The sequence below is a fragment of the Dipteris shenzhenensis genome, chromosome 3, assembly GCF_047967505.1.
Source record: "Dipteris shenzhenensis isolate YYH24624 ecotype China chromosome 3, Dip_SZ_1.0, whole genome shotgun sequence".
NCBI classification, from domain to species: Eukaryota; Viridiplantae; Streptophyta; class Polypodiopsida; order Gleicheniales; family Dipteridaceae; genus Dipteris; species Dipteris shenzhenensis.
The window spans coordinates 55,755,885-55,767,897 of record NC_141598.1 but is presented as its reverse complement, the minus strand read 5'-3'; the positions used below and the strand labels follow the sequence as shown (position 1 = coordinate 55,767,897).

The window sequence follows — 12,013 nt, the reverse complement described above, 5'->3', positions numbered from 1 at the left end:
ATGTACTGTCCGACTGCCAACAACATTTCAAACGTCTTCACGAAAACGCTTCCCAGGGAGCAGATGAAGCACCTCATTCGATGCATGGGGATCGGCCCACAGTTGTGTCATTGAGAAGGGGTGTTAGAATATCACCGTCCCCACCTGTGAGGCCCCGATTTGAGGGGACAAGGGGGCAGGAGATAATAGGGGGATGAAGGGGGCATGCAAGGCAGGATTGTGGCCTGCCAAGTGCTGCCCAAAGAGCCCTGTTTGAGGGCCTATTTATAGGCCAGGCCAAGTCGGCCTGGTCTAGAAGAGGGCGCCCTTGCATGTCGGCCATGCAGACAAAGGAGTGACTCCCTGGTGGTTGGTTTTGACAGCCCTGGACAAGGCCTATATAAAGGGCACCTCACTCCTCCATTCCCTCATCCACTGGACTAAAGCCTCTACCCACTTATCTGTTAGAAATGACCCAACAGAGGGTACGCACAGCGGAAGACTTATAGTAATGCCCAGGAGCTCACACAGTGTGCATGTGGGGTGTGGAATCACAAACTTCTTTACTTAATGTGCATCACATAGATTAGATGTGCAAACTCATCAATAGACAATGAACCAGCCCGATAGAGAAACCACCAAAATATATTTCCATCCAAAACTATGGACACAATACAAAAGATATAGATCCAGAGTCCCACCAATGGTGTGGTCCTCTGATCTTACCACAAGGTCCTTCTCCTATCAGCCAGTTATCTCTTGACTCGAGTCCGCGTGCTCCACCTCAAGCTTCTGTAGACTATCCGTCCAGATCCCTTCCACCTTGCTGTCGTTGCACCAGCCTAGGTAGGCAGCTCTCCCAGCTCTTAGTCTGCAGCTCCTTGTGCTCTCTTCACCTCCTGAACATAGGCCCAAGGGAAGCTCCTTTGCTGCTCCTATCTGCTGGCTGTTTGCTGCTGCAAGTGATAATGATCTCAGCACCTTGCTGCCCTAGAAGACAGCCAAGGTCCAGCCCTTCCTGGCTAAGTCTGCAGCCCTTCAAGCACCCTCTCACCTCCTGGATATAGGCCCAGAGGGTGGCTTCCTGCTGCTCCTTTCTGCCTCCTGGATTGCTGGATGCTGGATGTTGAAATGAGGCAAGTGCCTCTCCTTTTATAGGCCTCAAGGCCCTTTCAAATGGACCGACCAGCCAGCCCTAAATGGACCGACTGGACAGACCTGGTTGGCTGGCCCAACCGACCTGGTTGGCTCAGCCCAACCAGCCCTATATAAGGGCCCTAGCCAGGCGCTTTTTGGGCTACTGCTAGGCTCCCCTTTGCTGCTGCTGGAGGCCCTGCTGCAGGCTGTATACCTGCCCATAGACCCCCACTATGCTGCGCTATTTCTTGGCTCCCTCATCTGCCCACACGTGTGCGCCTCAGCTCCGTACTGTTGCTGACGTCATCCGTGAGCTCATGGCCTCTTCTCTTGGGTCCCCACTGCTGTCCTCTGCTCCGCCTTATGCTCCTGCAGATCAGCCACGTACCCTTCTCTCTTTGGGATACCCCCCCAACCATGAATGCTCCAGATCTGTCCCAGATCCACACATCTAGGTATTCTCTCTTTGGGCACATCCTGCCCTAGGTCTACCCCCCCCATGCTCTCCTCATATGAGGTGACCTTTCCAACATTATTTTGGGGTCGTCTTTTCCGGACCCATCTTCACCATGAGACCCGCGATGCAGGTGCACCTGAATAGAGGATATGCTTCATTGGATAGACTAGAGAGACAGTGCTTCCACTCACTTTCAAGATCCACGGACCAAAGGGTTGCTTTTTCACTCCTTGGTCCGCCCAGCAAGGATGTATGGCAGTCCATGCTGGGGGCTAGACTTGTCGGATACAGAGTGGGCCAGGGTGGAGTGGCTACAGGTTCTCATGTTATCATGGATGATCCGTGGTAAGCCATCCGTCCCTCACCAGATCATTCGGGCGGAGTTTGGGTCACCCCCATTACAGCTAGATGCTGCATTTCAGGTCATTACGTATCTGTACCGAGTCAGGGAGTACGGGGATTACACATCCGGGCGTAGCAGGATACCATGGCTAGCATTGTCCTCTTCTATGGCACTTGCAGCAGGGGGAGACTAGAGGTGCTGGTATGCACACACAGAGAGATGGTTTGCAGGACTAGGGCTCCACATGGACAGACTACCTCCTTTCCAATATAGCATGGATGCTCCTTTCTCTCCCCTCCTATCACACGAGGTCAACTAGGTTATCCGTGAGGATCTACTACAGCTACACACATTCCGGACTTGGTTGAGCCCGAGTGATCTTCCAGTGAAGCTGGGCTTCTACAGAGATCACTTCTTACATATCACAGTGGAGGGTTTCATTGATCCACCAGGATACACACAGATTCACCTACCCCACTCGCTGAGGATCTCCCTTGGGCAGTTCCGGGTCTCTTCACACAGACTTCGTATCGAGAGCGGCAGAGCAGAGCGGTTACCCAGGGAGAGGCGCATATGCACACTGTGTGACATGCAAGAGGTTGAGACAGAGGAGCATTTCATCTTCAGGTGTCCTGTTTACTATGAGATCCGAGGGCGTTTCTACTGCCTCTTCACAGATAGTTATGGGGTTTTGGCATGTTTCCTCTCCTACCCAGACCAGCGATGTTTGGCTAATTTCATTCATGAGGTGCTCAGACACCGCGATAGGATACTCCGAGCACAAAGACAGAAGCAGACTTATTCCTCGACTGATACCTCTCAGAGCTCTATCACAGAGTTCTTTTAGCCAGATCACATAGACCCCCACGAGGCGAGACCTCGACATGACCGTGAGGTGACCCGACAGCTCAAACAAAGGGTTGACTCACCGATCATACTTGGGGACATCCCCTCCTTGTTTAGGGTAGGAGCCCGACCGACGGGGGTCACAGTGACTCTGGTTAGACGCAGAGCTACGACCAAGAGACGTACCAGGACTGCACCCTTGGGGGGGCGACAACGCTCTATTGCTGACCTCATGCCTCCACTTCCACAGCCTCATCCATCCTGATGTCCTTACTGCTGATGATGATGATGTCAACGATGATGCTGAGATTGATATATATAGTCGAGATATGACTATGTTGTACTTAGGAATTAGAACTGCCAATTTGCATTTTTTTGCATTATGCATTGGTGTGGATGCTCGTTTAGTAGCTCCACTACCACAGCTCATTGTATCAGGTTTTTCACAGTCTCATAGACCCATCGGTCTTCCGAAGACTTTAATAAACTTTCTTTCTTTCTTTCTTTCTTTCTTTCTGAGATTTTGGGCAGCTGCCTACTTTGTGCTCATCTAGAGCTTGTTTATCCCACACTCTGTGGAACAATATAGTCTGAGTTTTGTCTCCCTCTCTCTCATGTGCTGTTCCAGCAAGGTTTCATAGTATATGTGTGATCGATCATCTATCAGGGGGTTTCCGAGTGTTGTGTGAGCTGAGATAGGAGTGAAAGGTGTGAGAGATTCTATCCTCCTATTTCCAACAATTAGGGCTCCCTACCATGTCAGAATAATCGAGGCACGCTACCCTATCCAAACCTCAACAAGCGGAACGTTCCCTAAGATGACCTAACACTTAAGATCTCACCACCGTGCTAAAGCTTTTCCCTTATTCTTGGTGAACTTAACATAGGCCACAATGACCATGAAGCCGTGCCATGGTCTCATCCAAGGCTTATCATGTGGGATAGCTCCACATCTCCACATGTACGTTGGGATATGAGGGTCAATGCCCCACTTGTGAGCCGCATGTCTTTATCACTTGTCTATACACATGTCCGCAATAGACTTGACCTTAGCCTAACATGTATCTACCACTAGCTACTATGATATCCCCACTGACGTCATCAGCACCCAACGGTTGGTGTAGACCATAGTATAAACATATGCTCTCACACATACATATCCACACCCCACATATATATAGACCAACATTCCCATTTTCTACAATTTTTCAAGTTTCATAAAACCTGTTGTTGCAACTTGGAGGAACACTAATTTGAACAGCTACTAAATATAGCAAGGATATAAATCAATGATCCCATACCGCAAATAGGCCACAAGTTAAAAATATACATCTTCATCATATTCAATCTTACATATAAAATTGATTATGAACTTGAAAACGAGATCAATACCCAAAAGTAGCTATATCGTCAGAGGTTAAACAAATGTTGATTTCAATATTATAGCAGAGATTTGATCTACGACCAAAAAACTTTGTATTGCGCAATACTAGTTACTAAAGCTTGTCATCTACATGCAAATGGGTAATTCCTTGAGGTTTGTACAATCCACTATACATGCGCATGACAATCAGCTCACATGTTCGTATGGATTATGTTTAGCTTTCTTTTGATGCATACAATAGTTACTACGAAGGCATTAAAAGCTTTCTGAAAATATAAAATATGGGGACTCTCACCAGGAAGCCATTAGACACTTTCCTCCTCTTCTTCAAAATGTTTGTATGGCATTTTTGGACGTAGTGAACTAAATGATGACGAGTGTGCTTCCCCAAGAGGTCCTCTTTTATCCATGGATTTGCTGATAGCCATGCATCTATGACTTTTGCCCCAACCACGGATCCCAAATCAAGAGATTCAAGCCATACATAAACTGGTCTCCATTTGTCGCTCCGTTTGAACCGAGCAGTTGGCGGCTCCACCAAGTCCAATTTTTCCTTCTGAAGAGCACTAACATTGAAATATCGAAGTTACGAAACATAATATAAAAACAAGAAGCTGCCTATGAGAGGAATAGGACCTTCTTAACAAAATCTCATTCGTAGTAATGAGATTTCAAGGTTAGAAGACTCGTTTTAATCGAAATCTCTTGAAAGCCCAAAGATAAAATGCTCCACATAGTGGAATTTTACTAGGACATCACGCATGCAAAGCATTATCAGCTACAACATCCGTCTGAAGTACAAACGTTTATGGATGCGAAAGGCGAGATCGTCTTGGGGAAAGGGGCTATATGAGCAATCAATTTTATTCCCCGAAATCTTTTTGCATGGACGAATATGAATCTGCAGACCTTAGAAAATATGTAGGTAGTGAAGCTTTGAACTTGCCGTGATCAAATGGATTTGCTGATAGCCATTTCAGTGGAGTCCATCGAATATAAGGACCCCACTAAGATAACAAAATCGCATGGTTATAATCTACTCGTCATAGAAGTAGAAAAGTTTGACATTACGAAATTACGTCAGTGTCGAAGGGGAATGGAGATATGGATCGACGAATTAAACATTTTTATTAAAAGATCACACAGTATGATCTGACGCAATATTCCCAGCATGTTGAGTAGGGGGAAATAATTGTTCCGGAAAAGACATGCAGGGGCTGATGGGACTTATGAATGTCGTTTCTTGGCAGTGATAATGTGCATGGCGATTTGAACGATTAGTACCTGGTCCGTTCGCCTCATGAGCTTGTGCTGCGAGACTAGATACCGGAAAAGATCAACGCGAGGCATTGTGACAATCTCCCTAGATAGTTTGTCCTTGTTTGTTTGCAGCCAATCCTCCATCTCTTCGTACATGACATTCCTGCGCCTGGGCAACGTCCATAACCACTCTCGAACCGCCTCCCACCCACCCTTGCTTTCCTTTCCCTTCTCATGCTCCCCGGCTTCCCCCATATTTTGCTCCGAAGGCACTATTTCTAACGCCTTTCCGTCCACAAGAGCATCTCCTCCTACAACCGGGTGATCATCTCTGAGTTTCTCGCCCAATTCATCGTTCCCTCCTTCACCACCTCCTCCTACGACCCCTTCAGCAGCGCCAACTTCGTTGTTCGCACTGACAACCTCCATGGCCTTCCGAAATATAAGGGGTGTTTTTTACGCCAAAAGTATGGGATGAGAAAAGGACAGCCACGACCTAGCAAGGACTAGCTAGCCTGGAGGAAGTGGGACGAGGCAAAAGAGTGGGTTGTGATGAATATCAAGGACGTTCTCTGTTGTAGAAATCTTGAAGTGTTGCAAAGGCTTATGAAATCTGAGAAGGCAGGCCGTTGCTGTTCATGAAATCTCTCTCGAAGCTCGAAAATTTATCATCTATAGCTTTGACAGAACATATATGAGATGATGAGACCAGGCAATGAGCAACAACAAAGAAGGCAAGATAAACAATTGGCGGTAAATACCACTTACCCATCACTCGAGAATATTCGTTTCCCGCATTTATTCTCAAAACCGCTTTCTCAGTACACCGTTTGTGAAACTAGGCTCTTCCCAAGGTTCCCCTTCAAGGTTTTACCAAATAGGAGGTTAATGCTCCTTTCACTCGACATGAAACGTCTTATTCTCTAGCCTTATCGCTCCCAATCTCTCTCGAGTCCTCAGCAAATCGCCTCGACTAATGGCAAGAATCTCCCTGACTCTACGTGGTAATGAGCGCTCTGCAGCTTCTTGTCTTTCCCTAGCAATGTAAACGTGCCAGGCTCTCTAAGCTTGTTGACAGGCAATCGAAACCTATTGGTTTATGATCAAGAAACAAAAACATCCCACAGCATCAACTAGTACAACATTACGAACATAGCGAAACACGCACACCCAAATGCAATTTGAAATTGAAATGTGCAACCTTTGGGCACATACAACGTGGATTAGCACACAATTAGTCCCCCCGCCCTCCCTCCCCCCAAAAAAAAGCTTGCACTCTTCTCCTCTTGCATCAAATACCATATATCAATCTATTTAATACATACACACACACAAAGCAAAACTAAACCCCACATTTAATAAGGCAAGTTTTTAACACCTCTAATCTTAATGTAGCCATGGCTTGACTATAAAAGGAAAAAGTATACAAGTCCACCTTCCATATTCTAATCTTCAAATGTATGTATGTATCTTTGTTTATTTCTTTATTTATATTTCTATTAGGCATTGATAAGATATTTTGGATTTTTGATTATTTGCCATGATAGCTTATGTGCTGAAAAAACTTGGAATTATTATGAATTGGAACTCACACCTATTACTTTGAGTTCTACCTAAGGTTTTAAGGTCACTACCTAACACCTAAATTTCAAAATGTTTTCTCAGTTTTTAGATAAATGGCCATACTTCTTAATTAGAATGAGAGCTTTTAACTCCTAGAGTCTAAGGACCACTAGAACACATATGTTTAGATTGCTTTAGAGCTAGACAATCATATTTTAATTATGATCTATGGCTTCATATGTGATTTTAATGAAAGCTGAGAGCAAGCACACTCTTTGACACGTTTAACAAGTTCCAAACGCAACCATACTTTGTATATGTCCTCAATAGGATATTCTGGAGTAGCATGAGTTTTTATGGGACCTAATATCATTTAAAACACCAAATTCAAACCTTATTTTGATTGTTTATTATGTTGCAATTTGTCTTAGTTTCATAAGACACAAGGGTTAAGTGATATCATAAGAACCTTCAATGTTTATATTATGCTTATTGAGTGCCTATAATCATGAATGGGTGATACAAATAAAATAAAGTTATATGCCAAACAATCACATTATACCAGGTAATTCAAAACTATAAAAGTAAGGTTTAAAGCGTAACCTATTTTTATAGCTGCTGAGATTAAGAGCACTTAGTGTCCTTTAGTTGTAGCCTTTATTGTGATGAGATTAAGAGCACTTAACCTCTTTTAGTAGTTGCTTTTATTGTGATGTGGTGACTCTTATCTATGATAGTATTTTAGTATTATTAAGATATGACACTTTGTGGCTATTATGTATAGTATATAAAGATGCTTATTTATGAAATGCGACTTACAACTAGGCTAACCACTCTTGTTAATTGGTAAATCAATCTTGCCAAAATTATTTTTAAACAAACTTTTATCACTCTCAAATGTTTGATATACTTATAAACACTTTGTAAAAATGCTAGATCATTGAAATCGTTTTTATTTTCAAGTGTGCAAGACAAAATTTCAAATTTGAGTACTACCTTGGTGAAAGATTGTATTACCATGCATTTGTGAGCATTTTGCAATCACAAGTAATGTCTTTTTGTGCTCCTTCTATATTTAAAAAATAGTCATATGAGTCTACCTTAACCTAAAGAGAGGGAATCGTCAAAAACACATCCACATCAAGTTGTGATTTTTTTCCCCATAACATTAAAAGGACGCTTTTATGTCCTGTTATGCTACCAAACTAGTGATATATATTTATATTGGAAGTACTCAAGTGCTCATTAGAATGCAAAAAAAAATGTTAGAATTCCATAAGTCCTTCCTCTTTCTTTACCAAGTATTCGTATCATCTGGAGGATCAAATGTTGTTCCATAATTAGTAATTATAGCAAAATATTGCTCTCTTTAATGCTTTCCAAAGATATGCTATGTTCCATTTATGGTTCATAACAAAAAACATATATATATATATAAATTGACTTGTGAGGTTCAAAAAGTATCTCTGAAGCATCCTAGAATTACTCATCCATATTTCAAGCTTGGAAGCAAACTAGCTCACCTATCACCATCCCGCATAGAGCAAAGTTCAAACTTTTATTTCATATCATGGAGTAGAAAGGCTTTACCACAGATTTGTCCCCTTCCCCAACTAGAGATATGAAAAAAATAAAAAATATATAAACCAAAAACTTAACTTTTTCTACATCATACTGTTGCATAAAACTTCAAGTGTAAATTATGATGTAACAAACGTATAACAGAGATGTGCTAGAAGCTCTTTTTCAAAGTGGTTCTATTCATTGGAAGCAACCCATATCCTCTCTATCTCTGTCTTAATGCATCATGGTTCATACATGTAATCCTACTAATGATAGGGGAGTGAAGGGGTCTTTATCAGTTCAAATAAAACTTAATTTAAAAACATTCATTCATACATTTCTTTGCTGGATCAAAGCTTTCCTATAACCTGAAAATCATCATGTTTCTACAACTTTATATCTCATAATATATCTTATATCGTTCTGCATAATCCATTGTACATTTTCCACTAGTAATGGAGATTTATTAGCAACACAACCTACCAAGTATTTCAACATAATGGAAGCATACAAGGAATCGTTCATGGAAAAAGGTAACTAATCAAAATATACCATCCTCTTGTGTGAGAAACATGAAAGGAGATAGTGTAAACAGAGGTTCAATAGAAACATACCACATTCTAGATCTCTTTGTGATGATGGATCTTAGAGTGTATAAACATGCTTTAAAGAATCATATTGTGTAGGTGACCGAAACTCTAGAAGAAGAATATGCAAAACATTAAGGGATCACCCAAATAGAAATGACAAAGGAGAGTAAGTGTCAAAGGAGAGAGCAAAATTTCATGTTTTATAGAAAAATATTGTCTAGCTCGTATAAAAAAAGCAGCATCAAAGTAGGGTGTATAAATCATGCTTCAAAAGAACATACCATATACATCATTTTATGATATAAATTTAGAAGAAGACCATGTATAACCCATTTCTCATATTCTACAGTGCCAATTTGTTCATCGTGACTCAAAGTATAAAGGAGATCTTGATTGGGGCATTGAAAAAGCAATGTAGAAGGCAGTTAAATGTGAAAATTTCTTCATAAAAGCATACCATATAGATCATTTTATGATAGAAATTTTAGAAGATGACTATGATGTCACACATCTTATACTAATACCAATTGTTCATCACATCTCAATGTATAAAAGATATCCTCACTACGGCATCAAGAGGATTTCGCAAAGCAGCATTACAAAAAAACAATGTTAATTAATCGTAGCAGTTTTGCTGCTTAGAGATTGTAGCCTGACTTGCATGCTTGCTCTCATGCAGCTCTTCTCCTCTCCACTGAAAAAATATCCTCCCCAACTTTCTAGTCTTACTTATATAGAGGTCTTTTGCAATCTTCTAACCCTTAGTTTAGTTTCTCCCAACCGTTAGGTTAGGGACTCATTTTGGCAGAGGCAAATCAGATGATCAAGTAGTAATGCTCTCACCTAAGCTTATGCTACTCCTACATCCACCCTTTTGCTCTCTCTCTGACTCCATCACTCCCCTCTTTCTTTATTCTCCTTCCCCGCCTGTCCACCCCACTCTGCCGAGGTAGCTTTTGGTTTTTTGGCACCGCCCCTTAATGATTTGCGACTCTGTGTGCTACCAATATGTCACCTAGGTGTTGGCCTTTGTTCTAGGTCATCTCTTGTGTCACAATTGCCTAGTGGTGTCTCTGCTTGTATTTGAGCTTTGAACAACTTGTTTGGTGGTTTTTCTCCTAGTTCGTGGCCCACCCACCATCACACAACACTTTTGTTTCTAGCTCTCTGAAGAGAGAACCTTGGTGGTGACAAGAGTATGGTAGCTCCCTCGACTCCTTCATCCATTAAGGTTCTTCTTTCTCTAGAGAGAACCTTGGTGGTGACAAGAGTGGATCTCATGGTAGCTCCCTTGACTCCTTCATCCATTAAGGTTCTTCTTTCTCTAGAGGATGAACAATAGGTGAAGAATACAATATAGCCACTATAATACAGAGACTTGGTGGGTGGGCAAGATTGTTGGACTCACACCCACAAATCGCCAAGTGCAGGATTGGATCCACACAAGCTTAGTACTAGATAGACCACATTCTGGAGGCCACCATTTAATTAAAGGAGTCTTTTTTCTCTAGTTGAGTTCCCCTGACACCACCCTAGCTGTGGTGGAGCAAAGTCCCATTTTCCTTAGCCAGTGCCTTGTTTATACTAATCCCTTGGTACCATTTCCTTCTCCTGCCCTAGCCTTCTTTGATGTCTCAACCTTCAGGCAAGAAAACTTAAAGAATTGTGGTTACTTCAATTTAGATACCCTATTTTCTCTTTTAGAAAAGAAATATAGGAAGAGTATAGGGATTTTGTCAATAGTAGCAAGAGATCCACCAAAAAACACTCCACCCAAGAAGAGTATAAACTCAAAATGAGAAATCCCCTAGGCTCAAACATTCTGGATCTAAACATAGTGGGGACAAATACTAGATCAATAAGCTCCTAGGGTAGAAATCTCTAATCCTGTGGTCATAACAGAGGTGCTAATCTATAAGATCTACCAATTGAGGAGCCACATGCGGAAATTTAATAAACTAAGCTCCTGTAGCTAGAAGTCAACCAATTCTAGAATCAAAATTATTACTTTAGAGGATGAGGTTGAAGTCTTAGTAGTTCATGGTACTACAGCACTCAAATAGCTTGGAAAGTTTATTGCCAAGCAAAAGAAAAAGGAGAATATTATTCAGCATCATAACTAGGAGATGCAAGGATTGAAAAGATCAACATGATCTATCAATTCATAGAATCTCCTGCCGCAACAAAAGCAGTACTAGCAATTACTTGAATAGAAAACTCTCATGTTGCAGTCTATGGAGACTATGGTGTAAGACCATCAAGTAAGGTGCAAGAGTTATAGATTGTGAAAGTAGAAGACTATGCTTCCCAATTAAACAAAAGATTACGGCAGAGAATGGATATGGAAACTCAAATTACCAGTTGGTTTTTTGCAACGAAAAATTAAAATTTCAACCAATTGCAGAATTTGATTTCCTATGATTCTCCTTTGGTAATTAAGAACCATGTGTTGCCAAGGGTGGTTGCACTCCAAACATGATTGAAGGTGATGATGCTACATCAATGGCCAGTTGTTTTCTTAGTGATGTTCAATTATCTGAGATGAAAGCTAAGTTGCCTTTACATGCAAGATTTGTGGCAGCAGGTGAAGGTCAAATGGATACATCTTCACAATAGAACCTTTGAATTGTACAAAAGGGAGGAGGAGAATTTGTCTATTGTAGCAAAATCAAGAGTTGCAAAAAGAATTGCATAGGATCAGAACAAAAGCACGAGTCATTTCTAAGCAAGATATGTCTTTGGAGCAAATAGTCTCAGAAAGCCAAGGTGGGTAGAGGTCTCCACTCAAGGAACTTCAATGTCATATATATATATATATTCACAATGTTGTGTATGCCAGTCAAGCACAACAAGAACATCTAGTTTCATCCACGTAGCTGAGATATTGCTAG

The 12,013-nt window shown here is 41.8% G+C and overlaps 1 protein-coding gene across 3 annotated transcripts in view; it reads right to left on the bottom strand.

Moving 5' to 3' along the window:
- Positions 1-6,249, bottom strand: part of LOC147904031 (uncharacterized) — a 48,193-nt gene extending 41,944 nt beyond the window's left edge. The window contains exons 1-3 of one of the 3 annotated variants that reach the window (XM_087372678.1): positions 6,175-6,249; positions 5,431-6,078; positions 4,442-4,702 (exon numbers count right to left, since the gene is read on the bottom strand). In XM_087372678.1, the coding sequence (XP_087228804.1) occupies positions 4,442-4,702; positions 5,431-5,835 (666 nt within the window). In that variant the 5' untranslated portion in view covers positions 5,836-6,078; positions 6,175-6,249. Of the gene's footprint in view, positions 1-4,441; positions 4,703-5,430; positions 6,114-6,174 lie in introns of those variants that run through there. The other 2 variants (XM_087372679.1, XM_087372677.1) reach the window with 2 other exon arrangements.
- Positions 6,250-12,013: the final 5,764 nt, after the last annotated feature.